At 40.9% G+C, this 20,035-nt stretch overlaps 1 protein-coding gene across 10 annotated transcripts in view; it reads right to left on the minus strand.

Annotated features, from left to right (window-relative positions):
* Positions 1 to 20,035, minus strand: part of RTN4 (reticulon 4) — a 56,042-nt gene that overhangs the window by 15,426 nt on the left and 20,581 nt on the right. Inside the window, exon 4 of one of the 10 annotated variants that reach the window (XR_012158286.1) lies at positions 3,427 to 3,595. The exons of 7 other annotated variants lie outside the window; for them this stretch is intronic. Coding sequence is in view for 2 of the 3 variants with exons in the window: in XM_073339287.1 (XP_073195388.1) it covers positions 3,531 to 3,595 (65 nt within the window). In the remaining variant the exon portion in view is untranslated. Of the gene's footprint in view, positions 1 to 8; positions 3,596 to 8,790; positions 9,092 to 20,035 lie in introns of those variants that run through there. 2 more of the 10 variants (XM_073339291.1, XM_073339287.1) reach the window with 2 other exon arrangements.

The raw sequence follows: 20,035 nt of genomic DNA on the forward strand, positions 1-20,035 counted from the left end.
GCAGTTAAAGTATTAAAAAAAAAAAAAAAAAAAAGATATTTGCAACAGAATCAGACAAGTAAACATTCTACATCTAGCATAAAAAAGATTTCAGGGCCAAATAAAGATTCTATATAGAAAAAAGGAAAGAACAAAGAAAGGACAAAATCCCATCTCATTTAAGAGACTTTAATGCATGAATCAGAAAACATTTCTCAAATACCCTCCTGTAGTCTAACAGTTAAGTTGAAATTTTTGATGACTGTTTCATTCAAATACCAGTTAAAAAAAAAAAAAAGTTCACAGCTGCAGACAACTACAATTTTTTGGCCTGATTTTACAATTGCTGGTGTACTAACATGGGAATCTATTAAGAAGCATTGAATATCTGCAGCTTTAACAGGCATCTATAGGGTGCAATATTTCTGTCAAATCAACCATCTACAATACGTATTATGATAGTACCTTATATGGGAAAATTCCTGTGAAGGTCTTATGTTAACCCTTACTATACCATCATTTTCCAGTAAGACAAATTAAAACAAATATATACATGACTTCCAAAATGTTATGTTTTCTGCTTAAAAGACCATTAGAAAAAAAACAGATGTAAAAAATAAAGCTGTTGTTTTTATTTAAACCAGGGGTATCCAAACAGGTTAGAGAACAAATATGACAGGGCCATTTGTGGGCTAGAAGCTTGGCCCTCTTCGTAATTTAGATTTTCTAGATACAAAAATCCTCTTTAGGCTTGGCTGCCTCATTCTGCTTCTGAGCAAGTACCACACAGGTCTTCAAAAATTGCAGCATCTTCTGTGAAAAGCATTAGGCAGTCAAAGCCAAGGAAGAGCTATCAGCAAGGGATCAAAGTAGCTACAAAACAGAGGCAGGCAAGAATGAAGAAGCATTCTTCCTCTGTGGGCTACTACACAGGATTTTGCAGGTTACTGAGGACTGTAAACTAAAGATCCTTGGTTAAACCAATATTTACCAACAAAACCATTCACAAAAACTTAAGCCAAGACAACAGTGACTGCAAGATGCTGGTGAGTTTTGCGACTGTACCAGAAAGAAACTGATCTCATTGCCCCTTTCACTGAAATGAAAGCCTTCAGTCTAGTGCTGCTCATATTTAAATTAAGGGATGGCTACATACATTTGCAAAATGTGTGCATTGATAATAGTTATGAGAGCACTCACTCTGGATTGTGTTATAACCTGATTTACTCCTGGCTCGAAACTGACTTTAAACCATGTAACAAAATCACGGTACATTTCAGATCTTTACAGTTCTGCGAGGATCTGTCTGTGTTACAATTACTAGGGAGTCAGAGGATCTAGCTACAACACAATTCCATAGATGAGATCTTATTCATCTTCCATAATGGGAATAAAGCAATCAAAAAAAGGGGGGGGGGGAGAAGAGGCTGGGGCAAGGGGAGGGATAGCTCAGTGGTTTGAGCATTTGCCTGCTAAACCCAGGGTTGTAAATTCAATCCTTGAGGGGGCCACTTAGGGATCTGGGGCAAAAATTGGAGATTGGTCCTGCTTTGAGCAAGGGGTTGGACTAGATGACCTCCTGAGATCCCCTCCAACCCTGATATTCTATGATTCTATGAATGTTACAGAAGACAGTTAAAGTCTCTTCTATACTGAAAGCTGGAACAGTGTTGTAACCAGATCCACAGCTCAAATGTAATTATAATGTAGACAGGCCTAAAAGAAGGTTGAGGGGAGATATGATTGCTCTCTAAAAATATATCAGAGGGATAAATACTGGAGAGGGAGAGGAATTATTTAAGCTCAGTACCAATGTGGACACAAGAACAAATGGATATAAACTGGTCACTGGGAAGTTTAGACTTGAAATTAGACGAAGGTTTCAAACCATCAGAGGAGTGAAGTTTTGGAATAGCCTTCCAAGGGAAGCAGTGGGGGCAAAAGATCTATCTGGCTTTAAGATTAAACTTGATAAGTTTATGGAGGAGATGTTATGATGGGATAACATGATTTCGGTAATTAATTGATCTTTAAATATTCATGGTAAATAGGCCTAATGGCCTGTGATGAGATGTTAGATGGGGTGGGATCTGAGTTACCCAGGAAAGAATTTTCTGTAGTATCTGGCTGGTGAATCTTGCCCGTATGCTCAGGGTTTAGCTGATCACCATATTTGGGGTCGGGAAGGAATTTTCCTCCAGGGCAGACTGGAAGAGGCCCTGGAGGTTTTTCACCTTCCTCTGTAGCATGGGGTACAGGTCACTTGCTGGAGGATTCTCTGCTCCTTGAAGTCTTTTAACCACGATTTGAGGACTTCAATAGCTCAGATATAGGTGAGAGGTTTTTTGCAGGAGTGGGTGGGTGAGATTCTGTGGCCTGCGTTGTGCAGGAGGTCGGACTAGATGATCATAATGGTCCCTTCTGACCTTAGTATCTATGAACCTATGAATATGGTTAAAGTATGGCTTGGTCCAATCAGCTCCACCCTGTTGACCTCTGACCTTGTCTCACGTCCCATGATTGATTTTAAGATTGCTGTAAGTGGAATGACACCATAGGGGTATACTCAAAATTTTGTAGTGTAGACTGGCCCTTCTACTATGGGCTTATCTACTCAGGCACATCCAGGAAATTAACTAATGGTGTGAATTTGAAGTGGATACATTAAACTGCAGCAAATCCCTGGTGAACACCCTCATTCAGAATTCAAGTGAATTAACACTACTTTAATTCTGAAGTGGCATCCACATGGGGATTTAATGTGGTTCAATGAATCATCTTCAAATTAACACCTTTAGTTAATTCAGATTAATTTTCCTGCCTGTTCCCATGTAGGCAAGCCCTGAGAAGCAGCACTACAGTCATGGACATTTGCTTTGAGAGCACTGTAAAGTCAAAGAGCCATATTTCTCCCAGAGCTCATTGCAGGGATCAAAAGGAGGCAATCTGCCCTGCTCAGGGGCTGCTGGGTCTCCAAAATGTTATGTTTTCTACTTAAAAGACCCTTAGGAAAAAAACAGATGTAAAAAATAAAGCTGCTGTTTTAATTTAAACCAGGGGTATCCAAACAGGCTAGAGAACAAATATGATGTCCTAAAGTGCACCATACTGCTGGCCCATGGGGCCACTGCAAGGCATAATATATTCAGGACATAAGAATACTCTGGCCATGCCTCCTCCTTTCCCTTATCTTACTCCTGGGGGAATTCTGTAACAATAACAGAACACTGGAAAGAACCCAAAGAACACTGGAAACCCACCATAATTACTAGACTATTCCAAAACTGGAAGGCAAATACTACCTGAAAAATACATGTATTCATGAGACAATGTACCACCTTTTTCTCTCATTTCAAGATTAGTAGTGACTGGACGTCTAACATAGTGAATGCCAGTGAAAACGAGGTAGGATCAGTGGCTAAAATAGGGAAAGAACAAGTTAATTACTTAGATTAGGTTAGATATCTTCAGGTCACCAGGGACAGATGAAATACATCCTAGAATACTCAAGGAGCTGACTGAAGAGATAACAGATCCATTAGCGATTATCTTCAACAAGTCATGGAAGATGGGAAGAGATTCCAGAGGACTGGAAAAGGGCAAATATAGTGCCGATCTATAGAAAGGGAAATAAGGACAACGTGGGGAATTACAGATCAGTCAGCTTAACTTCAGTACCCAGAAAGATAATGAAAAAAATAATTAGGCAATCAATTAGCAAACACCTAGAAGATGATAAGGTGATAAGTAACAGTCAGCATGGATTTGTCAAGAACAAATTATGTCAAACCAACCTAATAGCTTTCCTAGACAGGGTAACAAAGCCTGGTAGATAGAGGGGAAGCGGTAGATATGGTATATCTTGACTTTACTAAGGCTTTTGATACTGGCTCACATGACCACCTCATAAACAAACTAGGGAAATATAACCTAGGCGGAGCTATTATAAGGTGGGGGCATAACTTGCTGGAAAACCATTTCAAGAAAGTAGTTATCAGTGATTCACAATCAAGCTGGAAGAGGATGACGAGTGGGGTCCCACAGGAATCAGTTCCTGGGTCCAGTTCTGTTCAATATCTTCATCAATTATTTAGATAATGGCATAGAGAGTACACTTACAAAGTTTGTGGACGATACCTACCAAGCTGTGGGAATTTTGGGGGGAAAGACGTTTCCAAGCGGGCTCTTTCCCGGTTATATTTGTTAGACGCTTGGTGGTGGCAGCAATAAAGTCCAGGGACAAAAGGTAAAATAGTTTGTATCTTGGGGAAGTTTTAACCTAAGCTGGTAAAAATAAGCTTAGGGGGTTTTTCATGCAGGTCCCCTCATCTGTACCCTAGAGTTCAGAGTGGGGAAGGAACCTTGACAGCCAGTTATAAAAATAGTCAAACTTGGACATACCAGTACCAAGCTTAACAGGGCCCCTTAAGAAGTTATTTCTGAGTATGTAGATCTAAAAAGCTTATCAACAGGACAAAATCTGAAGCTCACACATACAAATAGGACTTAAATTCTTACAGAGTACTTCTAAATGATTCAGAAAGAGTCAGAAGGGTGATTGCAGATTGGTGGTTACTGGACAAAGGTCACACTATTTTAAACTCAACTACTTATCTAAAACTATTGTAGATTATGCTGGCAAATTCTGAAAGTTAGTCATAAAAATACTTATTTGTGATCCAGTAAGAGAGATTGTAAACAATCAATGTTTTTAAGCATACAATATAAATAGACTATAACAAGAGAAAGTCTGGTGTACTGTGCTTCCACCTAGTGTTCATTAAATGAGTAAATTACATGGGTGCTAAGATGGCTTCCCAATATGTCAACCTCTTCATGGGCCACCTTGAAGAAGAATTTCTGGACAAATGCACCATGAAACCAATGATATATCTGAGATACATCAATGATATTTTCATCCTCTGGACAGAGGACCTAAACAGATTTCCATCACTATCCATTAAACTCTCTCTAAAACACCCCCACACTAACATCAACTTCATGGACACCATGATCAGCTTCAATGATGGTACCCTACAGACAACTATGCATAGGGCCCTACCAAATTAATGGCCATGAAAAACGCATCACGGACCATGAAATCTGGTTTCCCCCCATGAAATCTTGTCTTTTGTGTCCTTTTACCCTATACTATACAAATTTCACAGGGGAGACCAGTGTTTCTCAAATTGGGGTCCTGACTCGAAAGGGAGTTGCAGGGCTGGGGCCACACGGTTATTTTTGGGGGGGATAGAGGGTCACAGTATTGCCATTCTGCGCTGCCTTCAGAGCTGGGTGGCTGGGGAGTAGTGACTGCTAACTGAGGGCCCACCTCTGCAGGCAGCAGCACAGAAGTAAGGGTGGCAATACCATAGTATGCCATCCTTACTTCTGCACTGCTGCTGGCAGCGGTGCTAAGAGCAGCGGTACCGCAACCCCCCTACAATAACCTTGCAAACTCACACACAACTCTTTTTTGGGTCAGGACCCCTACAAGTACAACACTGTGAAATTTCAAATTTAAATTGATGAAATCATGAAATTTATGATTTTTTAAGTCCTATGACAGTGAAACTGACCAAAATGGACTGTGAATTTGGTAGGGCCCTACCTATACACAAGAAACACACAGACCACCACATCTACCTTCACGGATCCAGTAACAAGCCCAAACACACCAAGAAATCTGTTATCTACAGTCAAAAGAACAGGAGTACTTGTGGCACCTTAGAGACTAACAAATTTATTAGAGCGTAAGCTTTCCTGGGCTACTTAAGGAAATAGATTCAACATGTGTAATGACCCAGCCACTCCCAGTCTCTCATTACACATATTGAATCTATTTCCTTAAGTTAAGTATCCTCACACCTTCTTGTCAACTGTCTAAATGGGCCATCTTGATTATCACGACAAAAGTTTTTTTCTCCTGCTGATAATAGCTCATCTTAACTAATTAGCCTCTCACAGTTTATATGGTAACTTCCAACTTGTGTGTGTGTGTGTGTGTGTGTGTGTGTGTATGTGTATATATATCTTCTTACTATATGTTCCATTCTGTGCATCCAATGAAGTGGGCTGTAGTCCACGAAAGCTTATGCTTAAATAAATTTGTTAGTCTCTAAGGTGTCACAAGTACTCCTGTTCTTTTTGCGGATACAGACTAACAAGGCTGCTACTCCGAAACTTACCTTAGTGCCTGACTGTAGATATCACAGATTATGCTTCAAGAAGGAAGTCTGGGATGTACACCTTACACTCAAAACTGCCTTCCCCAAATAAGGACACTCCCCCAAAGTAGATTGCATCATGGAATGAGTCACCCAAATACCCCAAAAGAATCTGCTTCAATACAGTAATAAAACCCTCTCCAACCACACACCTCTAGTTGTCACCTACCACCCTACACTGGAACCCATACAGCATATCATCAAACTTTCAACCCATACTGGGAACCACACCCTGAAATAAATCTTTTCCTTGAACCTCCTCTTCCGGCCTTCAAACAACCCTCCAACATATCCAAGCTCATCATCAGAAGCAAGCCAGATCAGGACCCACCAACTCAAAGCAGCATCAGACCCTGCCAGAACAGATGCAAAACCTGCAGACATAGCTTCACTGCTATGATCATCAACATCCCCCACAACACAAGTCTCAAGATCCATAGGTCCTACACTTGCCTATCACATGCGGTGTACCTTATCCAGTGCACTAAATGCCCAAACAATTGTGTGGGTGAAACTAGACAATCACTATGCTCTTGAATGAACTCACAAAGAAAAATGATAAAAAACAAGAACACCTTATCATCTGTGGGTGAACACTTTTCGCAAAGCCATCACTCTGTATCTGACCTCTCAGTTTTCATCCTCAAAGGAAACCTGCACAACACTCTCAAAAGACAAGCCTGAGAACTTAAATTCTTAACTTTGCTAGACACTAAAAACATGGACTGAACAGAGATATTGGATTTATGGCTTATTACAATAATCTATAACACATTTAACTCCTCCCTCCTCCAGTTATTTTTCCCCTTTCCCCTATATGACTGGAGAGGTGTTAACAGGCCTTGAACGGTCCCTGTGACACTGCACTCCATATGTTTAGGGAAATATGCTTATGAATGTGAATATAATATAACTGGAATATGCTTCATGCAAAAGGTCTCTTTATAAGCTTTGTAATCATACCTTACAATCTACTGAGTGTGTTCATCCTATTTGTATGAATGTATCATTCTTGTATCTGAAGCTACAAATATAAAGTATTACTCTGAAGTCCTGTTGTAATTATGCAAAGATTGGGCCATTAATGGTGGTTTAGAATCTTGATGGCTCCCATTGACTGGGACAATTGGTTGTAAATGGCTCTGTTTACTTGTAAGCCTTTCTGTGTTCCTGTGAGTCAGGCTGGAAAGAATGGAGACTTGGGGCCTCACAGGACATGTGACCATGTCACTGAAATCCATCTTAAACCTGGTGCTTTTCCATTTAGAAGGACGGGTGGGGGTCCAGAGACAAAAGATTCCCGCCTTGTGCCAAAGTTATAAAAGGGGGTGGAACAGAACAAAGGGGGCTGCAATCATGAGAAATCCCCTAGCTACCACCTGAGCTGGAACAAGGGCTGTACCCAGGGGAAGGATTGTGCCCAGACTGGGAAGGCGTCAAGTCTGTGATAGAAGCTTATTGAAATATCTGAGGGTGAGGTTTTATCTGTAAACAGATGCTTAATGTATTAGCTTTAGACTTGCATGTTTTGTTTTATTTTGCTTGGTAACTTACTTTGTTCTGTTATTTCTTGAAACCACTTAAAGCCTACTTTTTATACTTAATAAAATCACTTTTGTTTATTAACCCAGAGTAAGTGATTAATACCTGGAGGAGCAAACAGCTGTGCATCTCTCTCTATCAGTGTTATAGAGAGCAGACAATTTATGAGTTTACCCTGTATAAACTTTATACAGAGTAAAACGGATTTATTCGGGGTTTGGATCCCATTGGGAACTGGGTGCCTGGGTGCTGGAGATAAGTGACTTGCTGAGCAGTTTTTGGTTAAAGTCTGCAGCTTTGGGGGTGTGGACCAGACCTGGGTCTGTGTTGCAGCAGACTAGCATGGCACCCCCACAAGGCAGGGTTCTGGAGTCCCAAGCTGGCAGTGGAAAACGAGCTCAGAGGTAATTTCAGCACGTCAGGTGACAGTCCCAAGGGGGACTCTGTGACCAAACCTGCCAAAGTCCCTTAAAATGTGTGTTAATTACTTAGGCTAAACAATATATGCCATCCTGCCTTTAGCTGCAACACTGAGTACATTTTCCAGACTTGAAGAGCTCTGTGTAAACTTGAAAGCTTGTCAATAAAAGGTATTACTGCACCTACCTTGTCTCTCTAGAATCTTGAGACCAACACAGCATAGATTACACTTCACACAGGCACATTTAACCTCATTAAATTTGATTGCTTTAACAATTAACAGGACTTAAAAACTTTGAAAGCAACATATTGGTTAAATCAGGGCTGCATTGACATTTGTGCGGTACACACTGAACCAAGCTATTCCGTGCTATGCTATGTAGGACTGCAAAAATCTAACCAGCTAAGATATTTGCAGTGTGTCATACAAGCTATTTTTCTTTTTTAAATATTTTTTGTTACTTTGTATTGGTCATCATTTATTCCTTTTACTCTAGACCTTTAGCATTTTTACATACTTCACCATGTCTTACAACTTTAAAAAAAATTATGCTACAAGTCTGTTTTACTGAAAAATAACCACAGTTTAGCTTAATAAAAATGTTAAATAAATAGCAAATACCCTTATCTTTCCAACTGCTCAGCTGACTGTCCATCTCTCCTCACGATCTACTCTCCAGCTGTGATTATCAATTATGCATACCAATAGCTGCAATTGGAGAAATCTACAGTCTGAAATATGAAACATCAGTTTCCCCAGAGGTCTGCAGTCTTGTCTGCTGCACAACTGCAGCAGGACCTAAGTCACATGACTGTCTTCTGGGTGTGGAGCAGACTGACGCAGTGCAATCTGTAACTAAGCTACCAATACTCCAGCACTAATTCTTCAGTTCAATCTCCATAGTTCTGCAAACATTTCCTTGCTGGTAGTACCACACAGAACGAAGGGAGTCGGGGAGGTAGGGAAAGGAATCTCCAGTGCAAAGGAAATCAGCTTTTCCTCAAAGCAGCTAGGCTAAACTTGAAATGTATCAATACTACAACATTACATACAGGCTTTTGCAACAAAGCTAAACTACCTCAATCTTGCTTTTTTGTCACATTGCCAGAGGTTATAAAATTCATGCTCACAGCAAGACTTCACCAGATAAACTTAAAATGGTTTGCTCGTACGAAAAAATGGAAAGATGAAAGTTTATATTTACATTTCTACAAAATCGATCTTTCCCTTCCCCCCACCTATGCAGATTTCTGACACAGCTTGCATGAAAATCTCAGTCATCTTGTTATATTTATAACCTTAATTTTTTTGTCAACTATATATTTCATTTTCCTTGGGAAGGTAGGAAACCTGAAGTGCTTTATCATTCTGTCTACACCTCTAATGAAGTAGTTAAGAAGCGCATAAAGAGACTGAAGGAAATCTCAATAACAGAAATACCTCCCAATAACCTTAATCCTTAAAAACAGCTTGACTCATTCTTTATTCACACCTTATTTACTCCTGGGGGAATTGTGCACCTAAAATTAAAAATTCTGCAAAATTCTACATATTTTATTTGTCGAAAAAACATAGTATAATCATACCAATTTCCATTATTTTCGTGGTTCATTTCAAAATACCCGTCAGCAAGTATGTCTGTAACAATACAGACAACAAAAAAGATTCAGGAAATATTTTTTGACAAATAGATTCCTTGCTAGGCATATTAATAGAGAACTTTGAGTAATAATTCATTTAAACTTCAATACAGACCCATATTTCCCGCCCCCCTCAGAAGCAGTGCAAAGGCTTGGGAGAGTCAGAGGTAATGGAGGAGCTGAGGGAGAGGGAAATAATTGCCGGGAAGGAGCCTGGGTGTGAACTTGGAGGGTTGTTGGGTTGGCATTCAGCCCCTGCCCCCCCCACTGTGTTCCTGCACTCATCTCCCATTCAGGCCCCACCCCAGTCTGTCCCACCCCCAGCCCTTCTGAACCCAACCTGTGACCCTCCAGCAGCCCCATGTGTCCCACGCTGTCCATTCCCCCATATCCTGTGCTTCCTAACCCAGCCTGTTCTCTTCCCTATCCACAGCTGGGGCTGCTGCTGGGCAAGAGCAGCAGCTTTCTGTCCTGGCACCACAGCAGCCCATGGTGGGCAAAAAATGTAACTGCAGCACTTTTCTGCGGAAAAAAAAAATTCTGTGGGGCACATGAATTCTGTGTGTGCGCAGTGATGCAGAATTCCCCAGGAGTACTTAATGCAGAAGTATTAGCATAAAAACGTTTTTCCTACTAAATATAAACAATCTTAGATCCAGTTATTTTACTAGCATGCAGAGATGCTCATGATTTTATCATATTTTGAGTTATTCTTAAAGCCCCCAATCCAGGAATCACAAATCTGAATTTTCAAAATGAGTTTCCAGCCCTAATGGATGTGCAGAAGTGCTTGAAAACATGACACAAATATAACCTAAAGACTCAAAATCCAGAAGAATCCCAAATATTTTAAAAATCTCATTTTTGGGGGGCCTGAGTCATGATTTCTGAGTACTTGGGTTTATCAATACTGAGCATGCCAAAAAGTTCCCCAATGCTGTCTAGAAACATAGCCAAGACTTGATGTGTCATATTATAAACACAAACCAGAAAGAGAAGTTCCTAAAATGATATCAAAGTGTGCTCTTGTGGCTGGTGCTAAATTAATGATTTGCATCTTAATACTCAGCTTCCTCTGCCGAATGTGTAAATCTCTCGTATTGTAAAATGTTATCTTGCACAGACCTTTACAGTGATTTGCACTCAGTTACTACGAATAAAATGCCTCTTGACTTTAGGTTTGCATCTGTTGTTTTAGACTTAATAGGTGTAACAGACATCTAAATGTTATTCACTTTAAAAATTACCATAACCTTTATGTTCACAGCTATATACATTTCCTCAGATCTTATCTTTAGATTTTATGGCACTTTAGTCTTATTTTAGAAAGTTTTATTTGACTATAAATACAGTGAATGCAAAAAAATTTGAAAGTTGGCTTCCCCCGCTTAAACTGTAACTGAATGTAGGCTGGTTACTACCAAAATGAGCTTTACCATCTTTTCCCGTTTTCCTCTCACTTGAGATGAACTCCATTAAAAACCACCCAAAACTGACTCCTTGTTGAGCTTGACATGCATGGTTGGGCAACAGCTTCTCTTCAACACTCAGGAACATTAGTCACCAACCAGCACACAGATTTTGCTGTTACTGAAGCTCTAGACCAACTCTCTTTTTAGCCTGGAAGAAGGTAATTCCTAAATTCTTGCTTTCTGAAGATATAATTTTTTGTTGTTATTGCTATGTAAGAGCTAGGTACTATTATTATTATTTAAATGGTTTAACTCTTAATTATGATAAAGCTGTACTCACTTTAGTGTCCATACAATTATTTATTTTCTGCTGCTGACACCTACCCTTCTTGCCTACAGTAATTTAGAACAGATATAACTTTATTAGTCATTTAAAATTAATAAACAAACCCTGATGCTGTAGGTATCTCTTGTAGCCAGTGGTAAAATTCTTGTAAGTGTACAATTAAAATCTGTCCCTTTTTCTCTCTTGTTCTTTGTGTTTTAATACACACACACACACACACGATACAAAGAGCATACTAGGTACACTAGAAGTCACTATTGCTTCGTTAGCCTCCTGGACAGATCCTTCTCACCTCCCTACCCCTGTACTCAGATCTCTTCCTTTATTCTCTACATGTACAATATTTATTCCTCCTTCTCTGTGCAGTCATTTAGTCTAAATGCTCTGTACAGTCAAATCTGTGCCCCTCAGTAATTACTAATTTCAGGCAGCCACAATTTAGGGTGGGATTCTTACAAAGCATTCTGCATTGCCCTAACTCTACTCCCACTGAAGTTAATGGTAAAATGCCCACTGAATTCTCTGAAACAGAGTTAGACCAACACTCAGTGCTTATGAAAATCCAAATGTTAATGTACACATGACCAAAAACTCTACAGCTTCTCAATAATCCTGCAACTACAGAATATTAATAAAGAGGCCTAAAGACCAGGCAGTGGTCTAGCCTTCTGCCTCTGGACAACTGGGATCCAAAATCTGTTTGGTTATCTAAATTAAGTCCTTAATGAAACTGTCTAACATTACGAGACTATTTATCACAAAAGCCAGCATAAGGGGAAGCTGCTTCTCAGGAGAGACCAAAGAGTGGAATAGCAGGGGTGATGCAGGCTGAAGTGAACTACCACAGAACTTGACTGCATAATGCTAAGTAATAGGCACTACTACTGGTCTCATTTCATAATTAAAATTCACAAAGTTTTCCATCCATAAGGAAATTCTGCAGATTTGTACACTCCGAACAGTTTCAATGGAAAACACTTCTTCTGCTTCTTCATCTTAACTGGGAAGTGTCCCTTCTCCTTTCAGCCAGTAGTAGAGGCAAGATAAGACAAACTGAACAGCACTTAGAGCACAAAAATTTAATCAGGATTGACTTAATGTAAAATGTATTTCTGAAAGAAATTTTGAAGCCTCTTCAGAGTTAGCTTTCTTTCATTGATGGTACTACACAGGTGCAGGGCTGCTCTTTATGTTTGACTGCGCTACAGACTTGAGTATTTGAAATCAATGGAGATGAATATCTGGATAATGTGGATACAAAGTAACATTTAGTTATTTCTCTTGCTTTGAGCTTCATATAAAATGATTTGGTTTTTAGTTATAGACTTGCACAAGGCAAGTATCATACTAATGCTCTCATTATGTAAAAACAGATATTTCATGATTTTTAACACAGAATCGGAGTGCATGTGCAACAGTTCAACAGCCTTTTTGGATTGCTGTTTAGTACTTTGATTTAGTCTCCAAATTAAGTTTTACTTCCTATGGACCAATATAATGGAGATTGAAGTGCTGGTATGCTGGCAGCATTTCGTCTAAACTATATCCACATGCACTTGGCCGGGTTTGAGTTCACAAACAAGACACTCATACAAACCTATAAAAGCACTGAAATTCTTAGCTGGAAGTTAAACCAAAACATTTTCAGAAACTGGTGCTTAAATTAGGAACCTAAATAAGTGGTCTGATTTCCAGAAGTGCAGAAAACCCACATCTCCCACTGACTTTCATCTGGGATTTATGATATTCCATACTTTTGTATGTTGTGTGTTTGGGGGACAGGAGGGCAGAAAGATTAAAAAAATTACAAACAATAACATCACTTAAGGGTAACACTACTGGCATATGAGTATTTTTCATAAAACTATGCAAGTAAAAGCAGGTATTATTCAAATACACAGAGGGGTGAATGAAGTTTGGGAAACGGAAGAGGATCAAGAAATGTAATGGGCTTTTCATTCCTAACTTCAAAGAGCATTTCAGATAAAGAAAGAAAAACAAAGCTATTTGACAATATCCTATTGAACTGCTCTGCTTAGGAGTTTGTCATGCCTTTGTACAGTACTGTGTTGGTTGAAAAATATCCACTAAATTACCCTTTTCATTTACAAACACTAGGTGGCACCAAAAGCCTCACCTACAGATATTCCTCTCAATGCAATTGTTATATACTTAAGTTTCTGAAAGCGTGAACTGCACGGGGAGATTTTGGCAAACCAGTAAAGTGCCTGAAACCACTATTGCTTATTGCTAAAAACAGCCGAATCAGCAGGCCGTAAAATGGCCGTGCAGCAGCCTTAGCATAACCAAGGTGCCACAGAAAGGGCAGCTTGACCCCACGTCCTTCCTGACAAGAAGTGTGTTGAAATTGCTGATACACGCATTTTAGAAGAACAGGACGCTTGTCCATGTGCCCTCAGGAATGTGTCTGACAGGGCCTCCAGACATGCAAACTCTGAAAAAAACACACCTGGTTAATCGATGACCAGAAGGAAACCTCTTGCTTGACCTTTGAAACTGCTTCCTTAATAAGTTTTCTTTATGTGACATGTCATTGTATTACTAATATATAAATTAGGGGGGGGAAGTTTGAGTTAGCTGGGAGAGTTTGGGAGGGTTTTTTCAGGAATTCTCCCCTGGATACATCTTGTGGTCCCCACCGGAAGACAGAAGATTAGGCTACCGGAAGGCTGCCGCTGTGCCACTCGAGAGCCACACTCAGCTTCGGTAATTATCGAGGGTTGGGGGTGTTTTACTAATCTGTTGCGGACGTGTGTAAGTGCTTGAGACTAAATAAAGTTTAGTTGTAAGTGAAAGCACTCTTGTGTTGTCCTGTTTGTGCCAGCCATCTATCAGTCGGCCGGCCATGTTTCTCCTGATTTATTTCCTGACACCACCTTGCACAGAGTAAAAGTTACCAAGAGCTTTGGGTTGAAAGAACCCCGGGTAACAGATCAAATACATACTAAGAATTATGGATCAGACATTGTTTGACAATTATAGAAAACTACCCAGGGATTTGCTGGGCAGCGTTAATTCAACTTACCTGCACTAAAATGGAACGATAATAAAAAATTAAAAAGACAGATAGCTTTAAAATGTACTCTATTTGAGCAATGGACTTCACAATATTTAATCAATTTGTAACCCATTAAAGGGTTCCATGTAGTACAATGTGGTCCAGGGATATCAAGAGTAATTGGCAGAAACAGGAAGACTGAATAACATGGAAATGAACAGTTCTGAACGACATCAAGCACCTTAACATGAAATGGGAAGATTTGGAGAGATGGGGAAAGCAGTGGACATGATCTATCTTGACTTTAGCAAAGCTTTTGATATGGTCTCCCACAGTATTCTTGCCAGCAAGTTAAAAAAGTATGGATTGGATGAATGAACTGTAACCGTGGTTCTCAAACTTTTGGACCGGTGACCCCTTTCACATAGCAAGCCTCTTGAGTGCGATCCCCCCTTATACATTAAAAACACTTTTAATATATTTAATATCATTATAAATGCTGGAAGCAGAGCATGGTTTGGATTGGAGGCTGACAGCTTGTGACCCCCCATGTAAAAACCTCATGACCCCCTGTGGGGTCCCAAGCCCCAGTTGAAGAACCCGTGGACTATAAGGTGGATAGAAAGTTGGCTAGATTGTCGGGCTCAACGGGCCGTGATCAACGGCTCGATGTCTAGTTGGCAGCCGGTATCAAGCAGAGTACCCTAGGGGTCAGTCCTGGGACCGGTTTTGTTCAACATCTTTATTAATGATCTGGATGATGGGATGGATTGCACCCTCAGCAAGTTTGCAGATGATTCTAAGCTGGGGGAAGAGGTAGATATGCTGGAGGGAAGGGATAGGTTCGAGAGTGACCTAGACAAATTGGAGGATTGGGCCAAAAGAAATCTGATGCGGTTCAACAAGGACAAGTTCAGAGTCCTGCATTTAGGAAGTAGGAATCCCATACACCGCTACAGGCTAGGGACTGACTGGCTGAGCAGCAGTTCTGCAGAAAAGGACCTGGGGATTACAGTGGACGAGAAGCTGGATATGAGTCAGCAGTGTGCCCTTGTTGCCAAGAAGGCCAATAGCATATTGGGCTGTATTAGCAGGAGCATTGCCAGCAGATTGAGGGAAGTGATTATTCCCCTCTATTCGGCACTGGTGAGGCCACCTCTGAGTATTGCATCCAGTTTTGGTCCCCCCACTACAGAAGGGATGTGGACAAATTGGACAGAGTCCAGTGGAGAGCAACAGAAATGATCAGGGGGCTTGGGCACATGACTTACGAGGAGAGGCTGACGGAACAGGGTTTGTTTAGTCTGCAGAAGAGGAGAGTGATGGGGGATTTGATAGCAGCATTCAACTACCTGAAGGGGGGTTCCAAAGAGGATGGAGCTCGGCTGTTCTCAGTGGTGGCAGATAACAGAACAAGGAGCAACGGTCTCAGGTTACAGTGGGGGAGGTCTAGGTTGGATATTAGAAAACACTATTTCACTAGGAGGGTGGTGAAGCACTGGGTAACCTACGGAGGTGGCAGAATCTCCATCCTTAGAGGTTTCTAAGGCCTGGCTTGACAAAGCCCTGGCTGGGATGATTTAGTTGGTGGTGGTCCTGCTTTGAGCAGGGGGTTGGACTAGATGACCTCCTGAGGTCTCCTCCAACCCTAATCTTCTATGATTCTATGACGGGCAGTTGACAGGAAAGGATGGCAAATGTGGGTAGCCCAATGTGCAGCAAAGCATGGGATGGACTAAGTTATTTCATGGATTGGCATGGGTGAACAAGAGAAAATGTGCAAGGAGTTCACAAACCCTTTGAAGAAATGTTGGCAGTGTAAAAGTGTGTATTAAGCAACACCAGTTTAATTGAACTTTTAGCTTCAGATCTGAGTATTAGCCTTGAACCAATTAATTTCTTCATTTCTTAGGACCTATGGTTCATCACTGCTGCAGCATCACTGATTAGACCAAAGGTGGAAGCACCAGTCCAAGCACAGGCATAACCATTGCTTCGACAAGGTCGTGAACCTCAGATCCTTTTGCTAGCCTAGAAACATACGTGGGCGTATATATTAAGTGCTTTGGTTCAAGAAGATTCTTACCACAACTATTCACATACAATTTTAAAGTAAATGGTTTTAGAACCAACAGGGTTATAGCTTCTGTGGCACTTAACGACACCTACATCTTCACACAGACAACAACAAACAGGAACTGCAAGACAGCAAAAGAAAAGAAAAAAAAAAGAGCACAGCGCATTGACTAATAAGAAACTAGAGAGAAATTTAAGCTGCACATTTTTCTGAATCCACATTCTCATCAATTTGAAAACTGATGAAAGATGGATTTTTGGAAACCAGAAAACGGTAAAAGTAATTTTGTCAACAAATTGCCTCCAGGTTCCAACAATCTATAACTATCTTTCCTATAAACTGACAGGTCTCAAGAAAATATCACATTAGCTTTAAGACAAGTGGGAACAAATACAAATTGCTGCAATAGCCTTTTTACCTCAGTACCTTAGTGTGCACTAATCTTGGAAGAAAGATGTTTTTCCTCCTCTAAAATAATGTAGCATGTCATTTTTATTAATGACCATGGCACAAAAAGTAAGTGTGCTAATAAAATTTGTGGATGACACAAAGTTGGGAGATATTGCCAATACAGAAGAGGACAAGGATATCATACAAGAAGATCTGGCCAACCTTGAAAACTAGAGTAATAGAAATGGGATGAAATTTAATAGTGCAGAGTCATGCATTTAGGGACTAACAACAAGAATTCTTGCTATAAGCTGGGGACATATCAGTTGGAAGCGACAGTGGAGGAGAAAGACCATGGTGTATTGGTTGATGAGAGGATAACTATGAGCAGCCAAATGTGATGCGACCATGAAAAAGGCTACTACAATCTTAGGATGCATCAGGCAAGGCACTGGTGGGACCTCATCTAGAGCACTGTCTGCAATTCTTGTCTCCCATGTTTAAGATGAATACAAACTTGAACAGGTGCAGAGAAGGGCTACTAGGATGATCCAAGGAATGGAAAACTTACCTTATGAGCGGAGACTCAAAGAGCTTGGCTTATTTAGCCTAACCAAAATAAGGCTGAGGGGAGATATGATTACTCTCTATAAATATATCAGAAGGAGGAAGAGGAGTTATTTAAATTAAGTGCCAATGTGGACACAAGAACAAATGGTTATAAACCGGCTATCAACAAGTTTAGGTTCGAAATTAGATGAAGGTTTCTAACCACCAGAGGAAAGAAGTTCTGGAACAGCCTTCCAAAGGGAATAGTGGGGACAAAAAAATAAAATAACTGGCTTCAAGACTGATAACTTGATGGAGTATGAGGCGACTGCCCACAATAGCACGTAGCCAATCTGCAACAGCTAGCAGAAAATATCTCTAGTGGCTGGTGATGGGATACTAGATGGGAAGGGCTCTGAGTTACTACAGAGAATTCTTTCCCACGTGTCTGGCTGGTGGGTCTTGCCCCCATGCTTAGGGTTTGACTGCCATATTTGGGGTTGTGAAGGAATTTTCCCCCAGGTCAGATTGATGGAGGCCTTAGGGGGATTTTCACCTTTCTCTGCAGCATGGGGCCTGGGTCACTTGCAGATTTAAACTAGTATAAATGGTGGATTCTCTGTGACTTAAAGTCTTTAAATTATGATTTGAGGATTTCAGAAATTCAGCCAGAGGTTATGGGTAAGGCTCCATGTTTGTCACGGATTCTGTGACTTTCCATCACCTCCGTGACTTCTGCAGCGGCCGGTGCACCTAAGCAGCTCAGGCAGCCCCAGGCCAGGTTCATCAGCCACTGCTGGGGCAGTCTTAGGGGCTCCCCCCGCTTCCCAGCAGCAGGAATTTGGGTGGGGGGGCTCAGGATTGGGGTGCGGTGCTTACCCGCAGCTCCCATTGACCACAGTTCCCAGCCAAAGGGAGCTGCAGAACCGGGGCTTGGGGTGGAGCAGAGGCAGCATGTGGAGCTAGGGTCGCCTCTTCCCAGGAGCCAGGTACGGAGCCTGCTTCAGGCCCCCCAGACTCCTCCCCCAGCACCTGCATCTTCCCCTGTGCTGCACCCCCGAACACTCACGGTGCCCCCCCCAACCAACTGTGGGGGGCCCCCAGGCCACGCCTCCCACCCCAGCACCCACGGCGCCCCCTCCTGAACCGCCCCTCCCCCCAAGTTTTAGTCAGGGGTATATATAAAAGTCATGGACAAGTCACGGGCTGCAAATTTTTGTTTACTGCCCGTGACTTGTCCATGACTTTTACTAAAAGTACTCGTGATTAAAACATAGCCTTAGTTATGGGTCTATTACAGGAGAGTGTGGGTGAGGTTCTGTGGCCTGCAACGTGCAAGAGGTCAGACCAGATGGTCATGATGGTCCCTTCTGGCGTTAAAGTCTAGGAATCTATTACCAATGTGCTTTAAAAGGTTCTTGTTCAAAATAATAACTTTTTTTTTAAACAGATGATAGCTTCCCTGAGTTCAAATGATGAGAAACTAGTTTCAAGAAAAATGCCCAGAGAGGTCAACTGGTATTGGATGTGAAGTCTTCATAAAACAGCAAAGGAACACTTTGTAATAATATAAATACAGCTATACTAAGTGGCAACAGGATCCGGAAAGGAAAAGAAAAGATCTTTCTGTTTATTTTAGAGAAATAGCAGCAACTTTTAGGAAGGAAAAAGTCTGCATTTAATTTTAGAATGTTGTGTAATTTTAAATTGTAAGCTCTTGAAGTAGAATCATAGAATCATAGAATATCAGGGTTGGAAGGGACCCCAGAAGGTCATCTAGTCCAACCCCCTGCTCAAAGCAGGACCAATTCCCAGTTAAATCATCCCAGCCAGGGCTTTGTCAAGCCTGACCTTAAAAACCTCTAAGGAAGGAGATTCTACCACCTCCCTAGGTAACGCATTCCAGTGTTTCACCACCCTCTTAGTGAAAAAGTTTTTCCTAATATCCAATCTAAGTAGGCACTGGATAAATAAGGTAATGGTACCAGTACACACACACACACACACACAAAACAGAACCCTTATGGAATTTTAAGTCTGCTGCATGCAGGTAACATGGAATACCAACACAAAGTATAAAAATTAAACTGCACATCATGCATGTAGTAAAACAAGAATTCACAGAATTCAGATTAATAGGGATACATACGCTGAAATGATTGCGGATTCCAAAGTATCAACATTTATACTAAACTTGTGCCAGAAGCAGATTTCCAGTAAATCACAGGCTTATGTACAATTCACAAGAATTTTTCAAGAAGGAACATAGTGTTCTGCACCAAAAAGGCAAACACCGTTTTATTTTATCCCACAACTGAGCTGGATTTGAATGAGGCATATAGTTTGGAGCAGTAATTATAAAACATGAAATGCTGAGAGTCCTATCCTCTACCTTTCTGCTACTTTAAATCAATGTGAACGTAAGGAAATACT

The sequence above is a fragment of the Lepidochelys kempii genome, chromosome 3, assembly GCF_965140265.1.
Source record: "Lepidochelys kempii isolate rLepKem1 chromosome 3, rLepKem1.hap2, whole genome shotgun sequence".
In the NCBI taxonomy this organism is placed as follows: domain Eukaryota; kingdom Metazoa; phylum Chordata; order Testudines; family Cheloniidae; genus Lepidochelys; species Lepidochelys kempii.